Source organism: Heteronotia binoei, chromosome 1, assembly GCF_032191835.1.
Source record: "Heteronotia binoei isolate CCM8104 ecotype False Entrance Well chromosome 1, APGP_CSIRO_Hbin_v1, whole genome shotgun sequence".
NCBI lineage: Eukaryota > Metazoa > Chordata > Lepidosauria > Squamata > Gekkonidae > Heteronotia > Heteronotia binoei.
The window spans coordinates 280,116,364-280,135,292 of NC_083223.1; the positions used below are offsets into that span (position 1 = coordinate 280,116,364).

The following is an 18,929-nucleotide window of genomic DNA, read 5'->3' on the forward strand; positions in this document are numbered from 1 at the left end:
TCGGAGTGGAGGGCGGGATATAAATCCAATATCTTCATCTACCTCACAGGGTGTCTGTTGTGGGGGAGGAAGGGAAAGGAGATTGTGAGCCACTCTGAGACTCTTCGGAGTGGAGGACAGGATATAAATCCAATATCTTCATCTACCTCACAGGGTGTCTGTTGTGGGGGAGGAAGGGAAAGGAGATTGTGAGCCACTCTGAGACTCTTCGGAGTGGAGGGCGGGATATAAATCCAATATCTTCATCTCCCTCACAGGGTGTCTGTTGTGGGGGAGGAAGGGAAAGGAGATTGTGAGCAGCTCTGAGACTCTTCGGAGTGGAGGGCGGGATATAAATCCAATATCTTCATCTCCCTCACAGGGTGTCTGTTGTGGGGGAGAAAGGGAAAGGAGATTGTGAGCCGCTCTGAGACTCTTCGGAGTGGAGGGCGGGATATAAATCCAATATCTTCTTCATCTTCTTCTTCTAAATTAGGCAGATCATAAGAGGGAGGGCGGGGAGGGTTACATCAGTGTGAAGTGGTTCTCTTTTTTTGCCATCTTGAGCTGCTGGAGACACAGAATAGTTTCAAGAGAAGTGGAGATGATTTGAGAAAGGGAATCTACACAGGATGTTCTTTTTGCCCCAACATTAACGGTGGCCAAACAGGTTCCACAGGTTTTGGAAACAATGTGGAAAACCTGCCAAACTCATCCGCTAGCACATGCCTCCCTCTTTCGAGCAGCTTTTAATTCCCTGGAAAATCCATCTTTGATCTGTAACCTTAGCTGACCTCCCCGGACCCGCAGATAACGCCCCCTTTGTTAGCAGCCCTTTGAAGATAAGCCCTTGATTGAATTTCCTGCTCGCATCGGAGATTAATTTCCCAGAGGCCCTTTTCATTAGCAGGAAGGGGACGGTTTGGTACCCCCCCTCCCCCCCAAAGCTTCCTTCTCACAAAGACTGTTTCATTATCTGGATTTGAATCTAGTAGCAGTTTATGGACCCACATGGCTTTTTTTTGGGGGGGGGGGTGCAGTATAAGCTTTGGAGAGTCGAAGCAGAGCTCGAAAGCTCCTACTCGCCCAGAATCATGTTAGTCTCTGAGGGGCTACTGGATTCGAATCTCGCTGTTCTGCTGTAGACAGTCCTGGCTGCCCACTGAAACTAATTAATTGTCTGTTAGAGTGTATTCTCGTGATACATCTGCCTGACCAACGGAAATGCTGTTGAAAGTGGTTTAAATCAAGGGTGTCAAACACACGGGCCAGGAGCCAAATCTGGCCCCTGGAAGGCTCCTATCAGGCCCCTGGACAGCTGGATGTCATCTGCTTCCTTCTGCATCAAAGCTTGCTTTGCCAGGCTTGCACAATTGCACAGGAGCTACAGAGCAAAGCCTCTATTTTGTCCATTGGCTGAGGCTCCTTCCTTGGGGAGGAAGGGGGGAGGGAGAGCTTGCTTTGCCAGGCTCTCTCAATCACACAGCAGAGCTACTGACTGGGACCACCAGTCATTTGGTCATCACCAGTCGTTCAAACTGGAGAGCCAGTTTGGTGTAGTGGTGAAGTGTGTGGACTCTTATCTGGGAGAACCAGGTTTGATTCCCCACTCCTCCACTTGCAGCTGCTGGAATGGCCTTGGGTCAGCCATAGGTCTGGCAGAGGTTGTCCTTGAAAGGGCAGCTGCTGTGAGAGCTCCCTCAGCCCCATGTACCTTTTGAGAGCCAGTTTGTTGTAGTGGTTAAGTGTGCGGACTCTTATCTGGGAGGTTTGATTCCCCGCTCCTCCCCTTGCAGCTGCTGGAATGGCCTTGGGTCAGCCATCGCTCTGGCAGAGGTTGTCCTTGAAAGGGCAGCTTCTGTCAGAGCTCTCTCAGCCCCACCCACCTCACATGGTGTCTGTTGTGGGGGGAGGGAGATAAAGGAGATTGTGAGCCACTCTGAGGCTCTGAGACACGGAGAGGAGGGCGGGATATAAATCCAATATCTTCATCTACTTCACAGGGTGTCTGTTGTGGGGGAGGAAGGGAAAGGAGATTTTGAGCCGCTCTGAGACTCTTCGGAGTGGAGGGCGGGATATAAATCCAATATCTTCATCTACCTCACAGGGTGTCTGTTGTGGGGGAGGAAGGGAAAGGAGATTGTGAGCCGCTCTGAGACTCTTCGGAGTGGAGGGCGGGATATAAATCCAATATCTTCATCTACCTCACAGGGTTTCTGAGATGGGGGGAAAGGAAAGGAGATTATGAGCCGCTCTGAGACTCTTCGGCGTGCAGGGCGGGATATAAATCCAATATCTTCGTCTACCTCACAGGGTGTCTGTTGTGGGGGAGGAAGGGAAAGGAGAGAGATTGTGAGACGTTCTGAGACTCTTTGGAGTGGAGGGTGGGATATAAATCCAGTATCTTCATCTACCTCACAGGGTGTCTGTTGTGGGGGAGGAAGGGAAAGGAGATTGTGAGCCGCTCTGAGACTCTTCGGAGAGGAGGGCGAGATATAAATCCAATATCATCATTATCAACCTTGCCTAGGGTTACCACAAGTGTTTTGGAATCTGCAAGAATCGAGCCTTTGCACGACTGTTGTGCTGGGCGGGGTACAATCATAGCAAAGTCACCTTCACAGAGGAGGCAATAACGCCAGGATCTCTTCCTCTCTCGCACAGCCGTGCCCGCCCGATCGCCCAGACCCCCGCGCCGTTCAGTGTGCTGCTTACAACAACCAGGAGTTCATGGGTCGCTTCTACCAGTGGGAGCCCTTCAGGGACGGTAAGTGTCCAGCGTCTCCAGCTGAAGGTGGGCAGCTGTGTATCCGGGAAGGATCTTTGGGCTTGGAGGAGTCACAAGGACCGGCAGGGATTCAACAGGCGGAGCCAGGGTTGCCAGTCTCCAGTTGGACAGAGAAAGCCAAAGCACAAGGCTTTCCGTGAAAACCAGCCTCCGTACAAGCAACAGACTCACTAAACAATACGAGAATTGCAAAAGCATATATTAATTCATGAAAGACCATATATACAAATAAACTGAAAAGTTTAACTTTTTAGTTCCATATCAAGATTTGTGGCTTATTCGTATACTTTATATGATCTTTTCATGCATTTAGGATTTTTTGCAGCTTGAAGAAGCTTGTGCGAAACAAGGGTTCCAATACATATGGACATCTGAAGATGCCTTATACTGAATCAGATCCCTCTTGGCCAATCAAAGTCAGTCTTGTCTACTCAGGCTGGCAGACTGGTCAAGGGTTTTAAGTTGGCATGGGTCTTAAGTTGAGGTTTTTTACACCTATTTGCCTGGGCCTCTTTTAGTTGGAGATGTCGGGGATTGAACCTGAGACCTTCCACTTACCAAGGAGATGCTCTGCCACTGAGCCACCGTCCCTCCCCTAACTGGCAGCGGCTCTCCAGGGTCTCAAGCGGAGGTTTTTCATGCCTACTTGCCTGGACCCTTTCTAGTTGGGGATTGAACCTGGGACCTTCCGCTTACCAAGCAAATGCTCTGCCACTGAGCCACCATCCCTCCCCTAACTGGCAGCGGCTCTCCAGGGTCTCAAGCGTAGGTTTTTCACGCCTACTTGCCTGGACCCTTTTTAGTTGGAGATGCCGGGGATTGAACCTGGGACCTTCTGCTTACCAAGCAGATGTTCTTCCACTGAGCCACCGTCCCATTCATGGCTCTCCAGGTTCTCAAGAGGAGGTTTTTCATGCCTACTTGCCTTGACCCCTTTTAGTTGGAGATGTCGGGGATTGAACTTGGGACCTTCCGCTTACCAAGCAGATGCTCTTCCACTGAGCCACCGTCCCATTCATGGCTCTCCAGGTTCTCAAGAGGAGGTTTTTCATGCCTACTTGCCTTGACCCCTTTTAGTTGGAGATGCCGGGGATTGAACCTGGGACCTTCCGCTTACCAAGCAGATGCTCTTCCACTGAGCCACCGTCCCATTCATGGCTCTCCAGGGTCTCAAGCGGAGGTTTTTAATACCTACTTGCCTTGACCCCTTTTAGTTGGAGATGCCGGGGCTTGAACCTTGGACCTTCCGCTTACCAAGCACATGCTCTACCCCTGAGCCACCGTCCCGCCCCAACCTTGTCCTTTTCAACCTTTTGGATTGCTGGCTGCATATATTGAGAGACATTGATCGTCTGCACAACTCTTTCACCAGGATTCCTTGGAATGAAGTGAGCAATGGTTGCTAGAAAGACTGGATTGATTCTTGGTGATCCCGTTGCCTATTTTGTTAAGGACTAATTGTATGGTCTATTATGAACTAATATATGCTTTTGTAATTCTTGTATTGTTTCGTGAGTTTGTTGGTTGTGTGGAGGCTGGTTTTCAAGGAAAGCCTTGTGCTTTGGATTTCTCTGCCTACAATTGCCGTGATTCTTTCTGTGGGTTGCACTGTCCCCAGTTAGGGGCAGGGGATCCCCTAGCTTGGAGGCCCTCCCCCCGCTTCAGGGTCATCAGAAAGCGGCTGCGGGGGGGAGGGAAGTGTCTTCTGGGCACTCCCATTCTTCCCTTTGGAGACCGATTCTCACAGGGTATAATGGAGAATTTATCCATTGATCTGGGGCTCGGCGGGGGGGGGGCTGTTTTTTGAGTTAGAGGCACCAAATTTGCAGCACAGCATCCAGTGCCTCTCCTCAAAACACCCTCCGAGTTTCAAAAAGATTGGACCAGGGGGTCCAATTCTATGAGCCCCCAAAGAAAGTGCCCCTAATTTCCAATAGAAGGAAGACATTTATAAGTGATGGCCAGAACTCCCTTTGGAGTTCAGTTGTGCTTGTCGCACCCTTGCTCCTGGCTCCGCCCCAAAGTCTCCTGGCTCCACCCCCAAAGTCCACAGATATCTCTTGAATTGGACCTGGCAACTGTAGGCGGAGCTCTGACACCCCTCGATCTCTTTCCAAGCTCTCCGTCTCACGCCCTGGCAGTGTCTTGGTGCAGCAAATTCCAATCCCAGTGCAGGCTGACCGGGACTTCCTGCCAGTTGTCGTGTCTGTTCTGTGTAGCGTTCTGCACCGAGGGAAATGGGTTTGCCTGTCTTTGCAGCGTAGAAACTTGGGAAAGCTTAGCTGAGTCTCGGGAAGCTGAATTATGCTATTTGATTCTTGCTTACACCCAGGGTCCGTTCAGCACTCACTGCGAAGTTTGGTTTGTGCTGGGAATCTGGGTGTCCCAATGTCCCATCATCAAACTCCTGCTTTGCTTCTCCCTGCTTCTTGGTCTAGCCAGTTTGGGGTAGTTTGGTGTAGTTAAGTTCGGTGTGGTGGTGAACGGTGCGCAGACTCTTATCTGGGAGAATCGGGTTTGATTCCCCACTCCCCCACATGCAGCTGCTGGAATGGCCTTGGGTCAGCCAGAGCTATCGCAAGAGTTGCCCTTGAAAGGGCAGCTGCTGGGAGAGCCCTCTCAGCCCCACCCACCTCACAGGGTGTCTGTTGTGGGGGAGGAAGGGAAAGGAGATTGTGAGCCGCTCTGAGACTGATTCAGAGTCAAGGGTGGGGTCTTCTTCTTCAACAAGTATGAATGGTCACAGGAATAAACAGGGTGGACTAGAGGGACCATCCCTGGTCTGACCCAGCAGGGCTCTTCTGATGTTCTTCTCAGGGGAAGGCCTCAGCCTCTCTGCCCTGTTGTTGGCCCTCCAGAGGAACTGGTTGGCCACTTTGTGAGACAGGAGGCTGGACTAGATGGACCCTCACTGGTCTGATCCAGCAGGGCTCTCCTCATGTTCTTCTCGAAGGAAGGCCTCGGCCTCTCTGCCCTGTTGTTGACCCTGCAGAGGTACTGGTTGGCCACTGTGTGAGGCAGGAGGCTGGACTAGAAGGACCCTCCCTGGTCTGACCCAGCAGGGCTCTTCTGATGCTCTTCTCAGGGGAAGACCTCGGCCTCTCCACCCTGCTGGTGGCCCTCCAGAGGAACTGACTGGCCACTGTGTGAGACAGGAGGCTGGACTAGATGGACCCTCCCTGGTCTGACCCAGCAGGGCTCTCCTCATGTTCTTCTCAGGGGAAGGCCTCGGCCTCTCTGCCCTGTTGTTGGCCTTCCAGAGGAACTCGCCACTGTGTGAGGCAGGAGGCTGGACTAGAAGGACCCTCCCTGGTCTGACCCAGCAGGGCTCTCCTCATGTTCTTCTCAGGGGAAGGCCTCGGCCTCTCTGCCCTGTTGTTGGCCTTCCAGAGGAACTCGCCACTGTGTGAGGCAGGAGGCTGGACTAGAAGGACCCTCCCTGGTCTGACCCAGCAGGGCTCTTCTGATGCTCTTCTCAGGGGAAGGCCTCGGCCTCTCCGCCCTGCTGGTGGCCCTCCAGAGGAACTGGCTGGCCCTTGTGTGAGGCAGGAGGCTGGACTAGAAGGACCCTCCCTGGTCTGACCCAGCAGGGCTCTTCTGGTGTTCTTCTCAGGGGAAGGCCTCGGCCTCTCTGCCCTGTTGTTGGCCCTCCAGAGGAACTGGCTGGCCCCTGTGTGAGACAGGAGGCTGGACTGGATGGACCCTCCCTGGTCTGACCCAGCAGGGCTCCTCTGATGTTCTTCTCAGGGGAAGGCCTCGGCCTCTCTGCCCTGTTGTTGGCCCTCCAGAGGAACTGGTTGACCACTGTGTGAGGCAGGAGGCTGGACTAGATGGGCCCTCCCTGGTCTGACCCAGCAGGGCTCTTCTGTGCTCACCAGCTGGCATTACCCAGCATTCCCCTCTTGCGCTAAAAGCCCTGCTGGCCTTGGCGTGACCCCTCCAAAGCGGCTTATGTAAGCCCCTGTGACAAGCACCCAGCCACCCAGAGATACAAAACGTTAATTAAACTAATTCTGGTGGGAGGGGGAAGCTGTACCTCTCTCTGTCCCTTCCCTTCCCCACAAAAAAAAAAAAAAAACCTGTCCGAAATTTCTAGACGGTTCAGCTGCTCTCATGACAGGAAGGTGGGCGGACAAGCAGCGCAGGTGGAAGGATCAGGAACCGAACAAATATTCGGGGAATGGCGGGGCCCTATAAGATGCCTGGCAGAACCAAGCCCTTGAGATGGAGGGGGGGGGGGGGGAGAGCCAAGCACTTTGGGAGAGAAGGCGGGATGGAGGCTGCTGGCAGAGAGGTGTGAACAGTATGGAACGAGTTGATGAGTGACCACTGGGGGATTACAAAACTTTTAAGGTTGACGATGAAGGAATTTAACCACGGAGACTAAAAGGAACCTCCATGTTCGGAGGCAACATTAGGTTAAGGCCTCAGCCTCTTTGCCCTGTTTTGGGCTCTCCAGAAAACTGGTTGACACCGGCCTCAGCCTTCATGCCCTGCCTCACACAGTGGCCAACCAGTTCCTCTGGAGGGCCAGCAACAGGGCAGAGAGGCCGAGGCCTTCCCCTGAGAAGAACCTCAGAAGAGCCCTGCTGGGTCAGACCAGGGAGGGTCCATCTAGTCCAGCCTCCTGTCTCACACAGTGGCCAGCCAGTTCCTCTGGCGGGCCAACAGCAGGGCAGAGAGGCCGAGGCCTTCCCCTGAGAAGAACATCAGAAGAGCCCTGCTGGGTCAGACCAGGGCGGGTCCATCTAGTCCAGCCTCCTGTCTCACACAGTGGCCAGCCAGTTCCTCTGGAGGCCCAACAACAGGGCAGAGAGGCCGAGGCCTTCCCCTGAGAAGAACCTCAGAAGAGCCCTGCTGGGTCAGACCAGGGAGGGTCCATCTAGTCCAGCCTCCTGTCTCACACAGTGGCCAGCCAGTTCCTCTGGAGGGCCAATAACAGGGCAGAGAGGCCGAGGCCTTCCCCTGAGAAGAGCATCAGAAGAGCCCTGCTGGGTCAGACCAGGGAGGGTCCTTCTAGTCCAGCCTCCTGCCTCACACAGTGGCCACCCAGTTCCTCTGGAAGGCCAACAGCAGGGCAGAGAGGCCGAGGCCTTCCCCTGAGAAGAACCTCAGAAGAGCCCTGCTGGGTCAGACCAGGGAGGGTCCTTCTAGTCCAGCCTCCTGTCTCACAGGGGCCAACCAGTTCCTCTGAAGGGCCAGCAACAGGGCAGAGAGGCCGAGGCCTTCCCCTGAGAAGAACCTCAGAAGAGCCCTGCTGGGTCAGACCAGGGAGGGTCCTTCTAGTCCAGCCTCCTGTCTCACACAGTTCCTCAGTTGGAAGGGTCCATAGAGGCCATCTAGTCCAACCCCTGCAGGATCAGCCTAGAACACCAAGCATCTGCTTCAAGACTGCCAGTGAGGGGGAGCTCAGCACCTCCCAGAGAGCCATTTTGGCATAATGGTTAAGTGTGCAGACTTTTATCTGGGAGAACCAGGTTTGATTCCCCACTCCTCCACTTGCAGCTGCTGGAATGGCCTTGGGTCAGCCATCGCTCTCGCAAGAGTTGTCCTTGAAAGGGCAGCTTCTGGGAGAGCTCTCTCAGCCACACCTACCTCACAGGGTGTCTCTTGTGGGGGAGGAAGATAAAGGAGATTGTGAGCCGCTCTGAGGCTCTGATTCAGAGGGAAGGGTGGGGTATAAATCTGCCTTCTTCTTCTGCCTGTGACCCTGGAAAGCAGCTGCCAGTCTGAGTAGACAATATTAACTGTGACTGACCCAGGGTCTGATTCAGTATAAAGGCAGCTTCATGTGCCAGCTTGGTGTAGTGGTTAAGTGCGCGGACTTTTATCTGGGAGAATCTGGTTTGATTCTCCACTCCTCCACTTGCAGCTGCTGGAATGGCCTTGGGTCAGCCATAGCTCTCGCAGGGGTTGTTCTTGAAAGGGCAGCTTCTGTGAGAGCTCTCTCAGCCTCACCTACCTCACAGGGTGTCTGTTGTGGGGGCAGAAGATTTAGGAGATTGTAAGCTGATTCAAAACATAAGAACATAAGAGAAGCCATGTTAGATCAGGCCAATGGCCCATCCAGTCCAACACTCTGTGTCACACAGTGGCAAAAATTTTATATATATATATATACACACACACACTGTGGCTAATAGCCACTGATGGACCTCTGCTCCATATTTTTATCTAAACCTTCAGGGGGAAGGGCGGGGTATAGATTTGCAGTCTTCTTCTTCTTCTTTCTTCTGCCTGTGACCCTGAAAAGCAGCTGCCAGTCTGAGTAGACAATACTCACTGTGAGTGACCCAGGGTCTGATTCAGTATAAAGGCAGCTTCATGTACCAGCTTTGTGTAGTGGTTAAGTGCGTGGACTCTTATCTGGGAGAACCTGGATTTGATTCCCCACTCCTCCATTTGCAGCTGCTGGAATAGCCTTGGGTCAGCCAGAGCTCTCCTAGTTGTCCTTGAAAGGGCAGCTTCTGTGAGAGCTCTCTCAGCTCCACCCACCTCACAGGATGTCTGTTGTGGGGGAGGAGGATAAAGGAGATTGTGAGCTGCTCTGAGACTCCGAGATTCAGAGTTGAGGGCGGGATATAAATCCAATATGTTCTGTCTTCTAGTGGTTAAGTGCGCAGACTTTTATCTGGGAGAACCGGGTTTGATTCCCCACTCCTCCACTTGCACCTGCTGGAATGGCCTTGGGTCAGCCATAGCTCTCCTAGGAGTTGTCCTTGAAAGGGCAGCTTCTTTGAGCGCTCTCTCAGCTCCACCCGCCTCACAGGGTGTCTGTTGTGGGGGAAGAAGACATAGGCGATTGTAAGCCGCTCTGAGTCTATGATTCAGAGGGAACAGCGGGGTATAAATCTGCAGTTCTTCTTCTTATAGCACTGGGATGGAATGAAGGGGGGAGGCCAGAAACAAGTGACGCCCGCTGCCTCAGCTGAAAGCCTGGCGAAAGAGCTCTGTTTTACACGCCCTGCGGAACTGGAACGGATCCTGCAAAGCCGGGATCTCCAGGGGGAGTTCATTCCACCAGGCAGGGGCCAGGGTTGAAAAGGCCCTGTTCCTCGTCGAAGCGAGGTGGATGTCTCTGGGGCCGAGTATTACCAAAAGCCGTTGGGTCGCTGATTGTAAAGCCCTACGGGGCTCATACGAAGAGAGGTGGTCCCGAAGGTACGCTGGCCCTTGGCAGTATAGGGCTTTAAAGGTAAGCACCAGCACCTTGAACTGGATCCGGTACTCAATAAGTAGGCAGTGCAGTCCACGCAGCACAGGACGACGATGTCAGCATCCGCGCAGCGGCATTCTGCACCAGCTGGAGTTTCCGGAGGAGGGTCAAGGGCAGCCCCTTGGGAGAATCATAGAATTGGGAGGGACCTCCAGGGTCATCTAGTCCAACCCCCTGCACAAGGCAGGGAACTCACAAACGCCTCCCCCTAAATTCACAGGATCCTCGTTGCTGTCAGATGGCCATCTAGCCTCTGTTGAAAACCCTCCAAGGAAGGAGAGCCCACCACCTCCCGAGGAGGAAGCCTGTTCCACTGAGGAACCGCTCTTAACAGTCATAGAATCATAGAGTTGGAAGGGACCTCCAGGGTCATCTAGTCCAACCCCTGCACAATGCAGGAAACCCACAAATACCTCCCACTAAATTCATAGGATCTTCATTGCTGTCAGACGGCCATCTAGCCTCTGTTGAAAACCCTCCAAGGAAGGAGAGCCCACCACCTCCCGAGGAGGAAGCCTGTTCCACTGAGGAACCGCTCTTAACAGTCAGAATCATAGAGTTGGGAGGGACCTCCAGAGTCATCTAGTCCAACCCCTGCACAATGCAGGAAACTCACAAATACCTCCCCCTAAATTCACAGGATCTTCATTGCTGTCAGAGGGCCATCTAGCCTCTGTTGAAAACCCTCCAAGGAAGGAGAGCCCACCACCTCCCGAGGAGGAAGCCTGTTCCACTGAGGAACCGCTCTTAACAGTCATAGAATCATAGAGTTGGGAGGGACCTCCAGAGTCATCTAGTCCAACCCCTGCACAATGCAGGAAACTCACAAATACCTCCCCCTAAATTCACAGGATCTTCGTTGCTGTCAGAGGGCCATCTAGCCTCTGTTGAAAACCCTCCAAGGAAGGAGAGCCCACCACCTCCCGAGGAGGAAGCCTGTTCCACCAAGGAATCGCTCTAACGGTCAGGAAGTTCTTCCTAATGTTGAGCCGGAAACTCTTCTGATTTAATTTCAACCCACTGGTTCTGGTCCTACCTTCTGGGGCCACAGAAAACAATTCCACACCATCCTCTCTAGGACAGCCCTTCAAGGACTTGAAGATGGTGATCCTGTCACCTCTCAGCCGCCTCCTCTCCCAGCTAAACATCCCCAGCTTCAACCTTTCCTCATAGGACTTGCTCTCCAGAGACCCCTCACCATCTCCGTCGCCCTCCTCTGGACCCGTTCCAGCTTGTCTAGATCCTTCTTAAAATGTGGTGCCCAAACGTGAACACAAGACTCCAGGGGAGGTCTTCCCAGAGCAGAGGAAAGCGATGCCATGACTTCACGTGATCTGGACACTATCCTTCTGTTGCTGCAGCCCCGAACTGCATTTGCCTTTTTTACAATAGACTTCCAATAACCTAGGCTGGAGCTGGAGGGCAGGTGGGGCCGTTGCCTCAGCCCCTTGCCCCCCTTTCCTTTTCGCTGAGTGAGCAGCTCCCTCCGCTGATCTCAGCCTTCCGCCCAAGGCCAAAATCTTGTTTCTGCGGAGAGACGCACAGGGCCTCTTGGAAGCCTTCCTTCTGGCTCCGGAGACTGGCCGAGAAGAAAGGCCGATCAAGGATTTCCAAAGGCCCCGTTGCTGCCTATTTTGTCCCCCCCCCCCGCTCCAGGTTGAGAGGGGGTGCATGCTGTAGAGACACTCCCAGCTGTCCTTGGGGAAGGCCCTCAGCTGCTGCAGCCCTCTTTCCAGGAAACCACCCTCGGCTTTTCGGCTCCGGCCTCGCCGGCAAAGGAAACGGCGCTGGCTGCCTTCCCCGCTGGAGGAAACACGGGATCGAAACAGGAGCTCGGTTGCGTCTCTCACGTCTTCCCCGTGGAAGAATGGAGGAGAGCTTTGCGCATGCTCTCGGGCACGGTTCTCCTGCAACCAGTCCCCCCGCCACAGGCTTCCTCGGGAGGTGGTGGGCTCCCCTTCCTTGGAGGTTTTTAAGCAGAGGCTAAATGGCCATCTGAGAGCAGTGAGGATCCTGTGAATTTAGGGGGAGGCGTTTGTGAATTTCCTGCATTGGACAGAGGGTTGGACTATTGGTCCCCAACCTTTTTGGCACCAGGGACTGGTTTTGTGGAAGACAATTTTTCCACGGATCGGGGCAGGGGGGAGATGGTTTCAGGATGATACGATTGTGCACTTTATTTCTATTAGTTTGGTGTGGTGGTGAAGTATGCAGACTCTTATCTGGGAGAACCGGGTTTGATTCCCCCCTCCTCCACTTGTAGCTGCTGCAATGGCCTTGGGTCAGCCAGAGCTCTCTTATCTGGGAGAACCGGGTTTGATTCTCCACTCCTCCACTTGCACCTGCTGGAATGGCCTTGGGTCAGCCAGAGCTCTCTTATCTGGGAGAACCGGGTTTGATTCCCCACTCCTCCACTTGCACCTGCTGGAATGGCCTTGGGTCAGCCAGAGCTCTCTTATCTGGGAGAACCGGGTTTGATTCCCCACCCCTCCACTTGCACCTGCTGGAATGGCCTTGGGTCAGCCAGAGCTCTCTTATCTGGGAGAACCGGGTTTGATTCCCCACTCCTCCACTTGCACCTGCTGGAATGGCCTTGGGTCAGCCAGAGCTCTCTTATCTGGGAGAACCGGGTTTGATTCCCCACTCCTCCACTTGCACCTGCTGGAATGGCCTTGGGTCAGCCAGAGCTCTCTTATCTGGGAGAACCGGGTTTGATTCCCCACTCCTCCACTTGCACCTGCTGGAATGGCCTTGGGTCAGCCAGAGCTCTCTTATCTGGGAGAACCGGGTTTGATTCCCCACTCCTCCACTTGCACCTGCTGGAATGGCCTTGGGTCAGCCAGAGCTCTCTTATCTGGGAGAACCGGGTTTGATTCCCCACTCCTCCACTTGCAGTTGCTGGAATGGCCTTGGGTCAGCCAGAGCTCTCTTATCTGGGAGAACCGGGTTTGATTCCCCACTCCCCCACTTGCAGCTGCTGGAATGGCCTTGGGTCAACCAGAGCTCTTTTATCTGGGAGAACCGGGTTTGATTCCCCACTCCTCCCCTTGCAGCTGCTGGAATGGCCTTGGGTCAGCCAGAGCTCTCTTATCTGGGAGAACCGGGTTTGATTCCCCACTTCTCCACTTGCACCTGCTGGAATGACCTTGTGTTAGCCAGAGCTCTTGCAGAGGGTGTCCTTGAAAGGGCAGCTGCTGTGAGAGCTCTCTCAGCCCCATTCACCTCACAGGGTGTCTGTTGTGGGGAGAGAAGGTAAAGGAGATTGTGAGCCATTCTGAGACTCTGCAATTCGGAGTGGAGGGCAAGATATAAATCCAATGTCGTTGTCTTCTTATGACTACATTGTAATATATAATAAAATAATTATAAAACTCATGGCCCGGTTGCTAACAGGCCATGGACCGGTATCGGTTCACGGCCCAGGGGTTGGGTACCCCTGGACTACATGACCCTGGAGGTCCCTTCCCACTCTATGATTCTATGATTCCAAAAGGATAATCCTAAACTGGGGCTTGTAAGAGCCCCGTGGCGCAGAGTGGTAAAGCTGCAGTACTGCAGTCAGAGCCCTCTGCTCACAACCTGAGTTCGATCCCGGCGGAAGCTGGTTCAGGTAGCCGGCTCGAGGTCGACTCAGCCTTCCATCCTTCCGAGGTCGGTCAAATGAGTCCTCAGCTTGCTGGGGGGAAAGGCGTAGACGACCGGGGAAGGCAATGGCAAACCACCCCGTCAAAAAGTCTGCCGTGAAAACGTCGTGAAAGCAACGTCACCCCAGAGTGGGAAACGACTGGTGCTTGCGCAGGGGATGGCCTTTTTAAACTGGGGCCTGGTATCAACAGACCGGTTTGCAAATAATCTGAGTAGAGAAACCTCAGAAGAGGCAGAGTCTTGGCACTTGGGTTCCCAACCTGCAGGTCAGGGCTGGATTAACAATTAGGCCAAGCGGGCACTGGCCTGTGGGCTCCAATGCCCTTCTGGGTCCTAGGCCAGCTTCCGCACCCCCCCCCCCCCGGTTTCCCCCCTGCTTGCAGCCCTCCCAGCCTGCACACGCAGCCGGCAACTGAGCTGCTCTTGGCCCGGATTGCCTGGTGAGGCTGCTGCTGGCGTCGTCGCCGAGTTTGCCTCTCTCTGCCTCTCCCCCGCAGCTTTGTCAAAAAGGCTTTTGAGAAGGGGGCTTGCAGGCTGCAGTGGGGGGCCGTGGATGGCAGGGCGGGTGCACCGACTCTGAGATCATTTGCAAGGGGGCCTCCAGGATTTCGACTGCCGAGGGGCCTCCGCAGGGTTTAATCCGGCCCTGCTCCAGGTAGCAACCTCCAGATTTGAAGCTCAGAGAAAGGCAAGTCAAATGACGGAGGAGATGCTGAAACACCTTCCCTATGAAAGTATATATTTATATATATATATATATATATATATATATATATATATATATATATATATATATATATATATATATATATATATATATATATATATATATATATATATAATTTTTGGCCACTGTGTGATACAGAGTGTTGGACTGGATGGGCCATTGGCCTGATCCAACATGGCTTCTCTTGTGTTCTTATGTGACACAGAGTGTTGGACTGGATGGGCCATTGGCCTGATCCAGCATGGCTTTTCTTATGTTCTTATGTTCCATGGAACACTGAAGGGAGTTCTGAACACTAAGATGGACCATTGAAGAGAGTTCTGGCCATCACATTTGAAGGGACCTCATACCTTTTAAAGAGTCCCGTGGCACAGAGTGTTAAAGCTGCAGTGCTGCGGTTTTAAGCTCTGCTCACAACCTGAGTTCGATCCCTGGCGGAAGCTGAGTTTTCAGGTAGCCGACTCAAGGTTGACTCAGCCTTCCATCTTTCCGAGGTTGGTCAAATGAGTCACCAGCTTGCTGGGGGGAAAGTGTAGTTGACTGGGAGAGGCAATGGCAATCCACCCCGTAAAAAAGTCTGCTGTGGAAATGTTGTGAAAGCAGCGTCACCCCCGATTCGGAAACGACTGGTGTTTGCACAGGGGACCTTTCTTTTTCTTTCCCCCACCTTTTAAAGTGAGCACTCCTTGGAGGAGACCCTGTTGCTGGGAAAGACAGAAGGCAAAAGAAAAAGAGGACGGCAAAAGAGGAGATGGCTGGACAGGGTCACTGATGTCACAAACACGAATTTGAGCAGGCTTTGGAGGATGGTGGAAGACAGGAGGGCCTGGCGGGACTTGGTCCGTGGGGTCGCAAAGAGTTGGACTCGACTGCGCGACTGAACACCACAACAACACACTTTTTAAATGCCTTTCTTCCATTTGGAGGACAGGGGCACCTTCTTTTGGGGCTCACATCAATGGACTGCCCCGGTCCGGCCCCATGGTGCAGAGTGATAAAGCTGCAGTCCGAGCTCTCTGCTCACGACCTGAGTTCGATCCCGGCAGAAGCTGGGTTCAGGTAGCCGGCTCAAGGTTAACTGTCACGTTCTCCGGGTGCAGGCAGGCAGGAGTCCAAAGCCAGTCCAAGGTCAAAGTCCAGCAGAAGCCAAGTCACCAATGCAGAATCACAAACCGGAATCAGAAGTCAACGTCCAAAAGCCAAAAGCTCAAGGTGCGAAGGAAATCAAGCAGGTCAGGATCAGGAATCAGGATGGAGCGTGGATGCAAGCCAGAGAATAGACTTGTTGCTTCCACAAGGTTACCAGGTCCTGGGTGGGAGCTACATGGGAGTCTCAATCAGCCTGCTTCCTGAGTGGCAGTGACTCTGCTAGAACTCAGGGCTGAGAGCTCTGAAGCATCGGCGTGCCTCATGTCTTCGCTCTGAAAGTTCTTTCCGGAGCCTGCTTCGAACTTTTGAGATGGGAGGAGGAGAGCTTGGAGGAGATTGATCGTCAACAGCTGACCTTGGTGCCTGGAGAGTGACTGATGAGCCAGCTGCCGTTTGTTCAGCTGAGGAACTGGCCGGCAACTCTTCCAGGTCTGTTAACCCTTCCAGCTCCTCCTCGTCAGGGCTCATGACAGACTCAGCCTTCCATCCTTCTGAGGTTGGTAAAATGAGTACCTAGTTTGCTGGGGGGAAAGTGTCAATGACTGGGGAAGGCAATGACAAACCACCTCAGAAAAAGTCTGCTGTGAAAACGTGAAAGCAACGTTACCCCAGAGTCAGAAACGACAGGTGCTTGCACAGGGAAGGACTACCTTTACGTTTACCAGATGCTATGCTGAAATTTGCTGCCTCTGCCTCAAAAAACAACCCCGCCTCCACGCCCCAGATACCTACAGATCAATTCTCCATTATACCCTATGGGAATCGGTCTCCATATGGAATAATGGAGTGCCCAGCAGACATTTCCTCCCCCCCCCCACTTTCTGATAACCCCGAAGTAGGGGAGGGCCTCCAAACCTGGGGATCCCCTGCCCCCACCTGGGGATTGGCAACCCTGTTTTTAAAAGTGCAACACACACCTCTAATTAGAATAATGACACCCTGAATTCACTGTTATTCACCCTGAATAGCACATAGAATTCACTGCCACAGGCGGTGGTGGCAGCTACAAGCATAGCCAGCTGCAAGAGCGGATTGGATAGACATCTGGAGCAGAGGTCCATCAGTGGCTCTTAGCCACAGTGTATTGTTGGAACTCTTTGTCTGGCGCAGTGATGCTCTGTCTTCTTGGTGCTTGGGAGGGGCAACAGTGGGAGGGCTTCTAGTGTCTTGGCCCCACTGGTGGACCTCCTGATGGCGCCTGGTTTTCTCGGCCGCTGTGTGACACAGAGTGTTGGACTGGATGGGCGACTGGCCTGATCCAACATGGCTTCTCTTATGTTCTTATGGCTTCTGGAGTTCTGGCCCTGTTGGTGAACCTCCTGATGACGCCTGGGTTTTTGGCCACTGTGCGGCAGAGTGTTTGGCTGGATGTGCCATTGGCCTGATCCAGCATGGCTTCTCTTATGTTCTTATGTCTGGGGCAGTGATGCTCTGTCTTCTTGGTGCTTGGGAGGGGGGGCACAGTGGGAGGGCTTCTAGTGTCCTGGCCCCACTGATGGACCTCCTGGTGGCACCTGTGTTTTTTGGCCACGGTGTGACACAGAGTGTTGGACTGGAGGGGCCACTGGCCTGATCCAGCATGGCTTCTCTTATGTTCTTATGTGACACAGAGTGTTGGACTGGATGGGCCACTGGCCTGATCCAACAGGGCTTCTCTTATGTTCTTATGTGACACAGAGTGTTGGACTGGATGGGCCACTGGCCTGATCCAACATGGCTTCTCTTATGTTCTTATGTGACACAGAGTGTTGGACTGGATGGGCCACTGGCCTGATCCAACAGGGCTTCTCTTATGTTCTTATGTGACACAGAGTGTTGGACTGGATGGGCCATTGGCCTGATCCAACAGGGCTTCTCTTATGTTCTTATGGCTTCTGGAGTTCTGGCCCTGTTGGTGGACCTCCTGATGGGTTTTGGCCATTGTGTGGCAGAGTGTTTGGCTGGATGGGCCATTGGCCTGATCCAGCATGGCTTCTGTTATGTTCTTCTGTGGAGCCAGTTTGGTGGAGTGGTAAAGTGCGCAGACTCTTATCTGGGAGAACCGGGTTTGATTCCCCACTCCTCCACTTGCAGCTGTTGGAATGGCTTTGGATCAGCCATAGCTCTCGTAGTAATTGTCCCTGAAAGGGCAGTTTCTGTCAGTGCCCTCTCAGCCCCACCCACCTCACAGGGTGTCTGTTGTGGTGGGAGAAGATATGGGAGAAGAAGAAGACATTGGATTTATATTTCGCCCTCCACTCAAGAGTCTCAGAGCGGCTCACAATCTCCTTTATCTCCCTCTCCCACAACAGACACCCTGTGAGGTGCGTGGGGCTGGAGAGGGCTCTCACAGCAGCTGCCCTTTCACGGACAACCTCTGCCAGAGCTCTGGCTGACCCAAGGCCATTCCAGCAGCTGCAAGTGGAGGAGTGGGGAATCAAGCCCGGTTCTCCCAGATAAGAGAGCTCTGGCTGACCCAAGGCCATTCCAGCAGCTGCAAGTGGAGGAGTGGGGAATCAAACCCGGTTCTCCCAGATAAGAGAGATCTGGCTGACCCAAGGCCATTCCAGCAGGTGCAAGTGGAGGAGTGGGGAATCAAACCCGGTTCTCCCAGATAAGAGAGCTCTGGCTGACCCAAGGCCATTCCAGCAGCTGCAAGTGGAGGAGTGGGGAATCAAACCAGTTTCTCCCAGATAAGAGAGCTCAGGCTGACCCAGGGCCATTCCAGCAGGTGCAAGTGGAGGAGTGGGGAATCAAACCCGGTTCTCCCAGATAAGAGAGCTATGGCTGACCCAAGGCCATTCCAGCAGGTGCAAGTGGAGGAGTGGGGAATCAAGCCTGGTTCTCCCAGATAAGAGAGCTCTGGCTGACCCAAGGCCATTCCAGCAGGTACAAGTGGAGGAGTGGGGAATCCAACCCGGTTCTCCCAGATAAGAGAGCTCTGGCTGACCCAAGGCCATTCCAGCAGGTGCAAGTGGAGGAGTGGGGAATCAAACCCGGTTCTCCCAGATAAGAGAGCTATGGCTGACCCAAGGCCATTCCAGCAGGTGCAAGGGGAGGAGTGGGGAATCAAACCCGGTTCTGCCACATAAGAGTCTACACACTTCACCATTACACCAAACTGGTGTAAGCCGCTCTGAGACTCTTGATTCAGAGAGAAGGGCTGGGTATAAATCTGCAATTCTTCTTCTTCTTACGAAGAACAAGAAAACGTCTCCCCAGCTGAAAGTTTTCTAAATGAGCGAGGTGGGGGGGGGGATTTCCCAGACGGAGGGCCCTGAGCCGCCTCTTGCTCTTTCCCCTCTGCCTGCTTCCTTGATTTATGTCAGCCGCCAATATTTATGTTTTCAGCGCAAAGGTGGGGGCATGGGGGGAGAGCCACAGCACAAAACCCCTCTTTGTCTTTCTCTCCCTAGTTCGGTGGGGGTGAGCTGCTTAGCCTGCTA

General features: G+C 53.4%; 1 protein-coding gene across 1 annotated transcript in view; it reads left to right on the forward strand.

The window, feature by feature from the left end:
- ADAMTSL4 (ADAMTS like 4) overlaps positions 1 to 18,929 on the forward strand; it is a 95,715-nt gene that overhangs the window by 32,020 nt on the left and 44,766 nt on the right. The window contains exon 4 of the mRNA XM_060258702.1: positions 2,644 to 2,746. Coding sequence (XP_060114685.1) covers positions 2,644 to 2,746 — 103 coding nt within the window. The remainder of the gene's footprint in view (positions 1 to 2,643; positions 2,747 to 18,929) is intronic.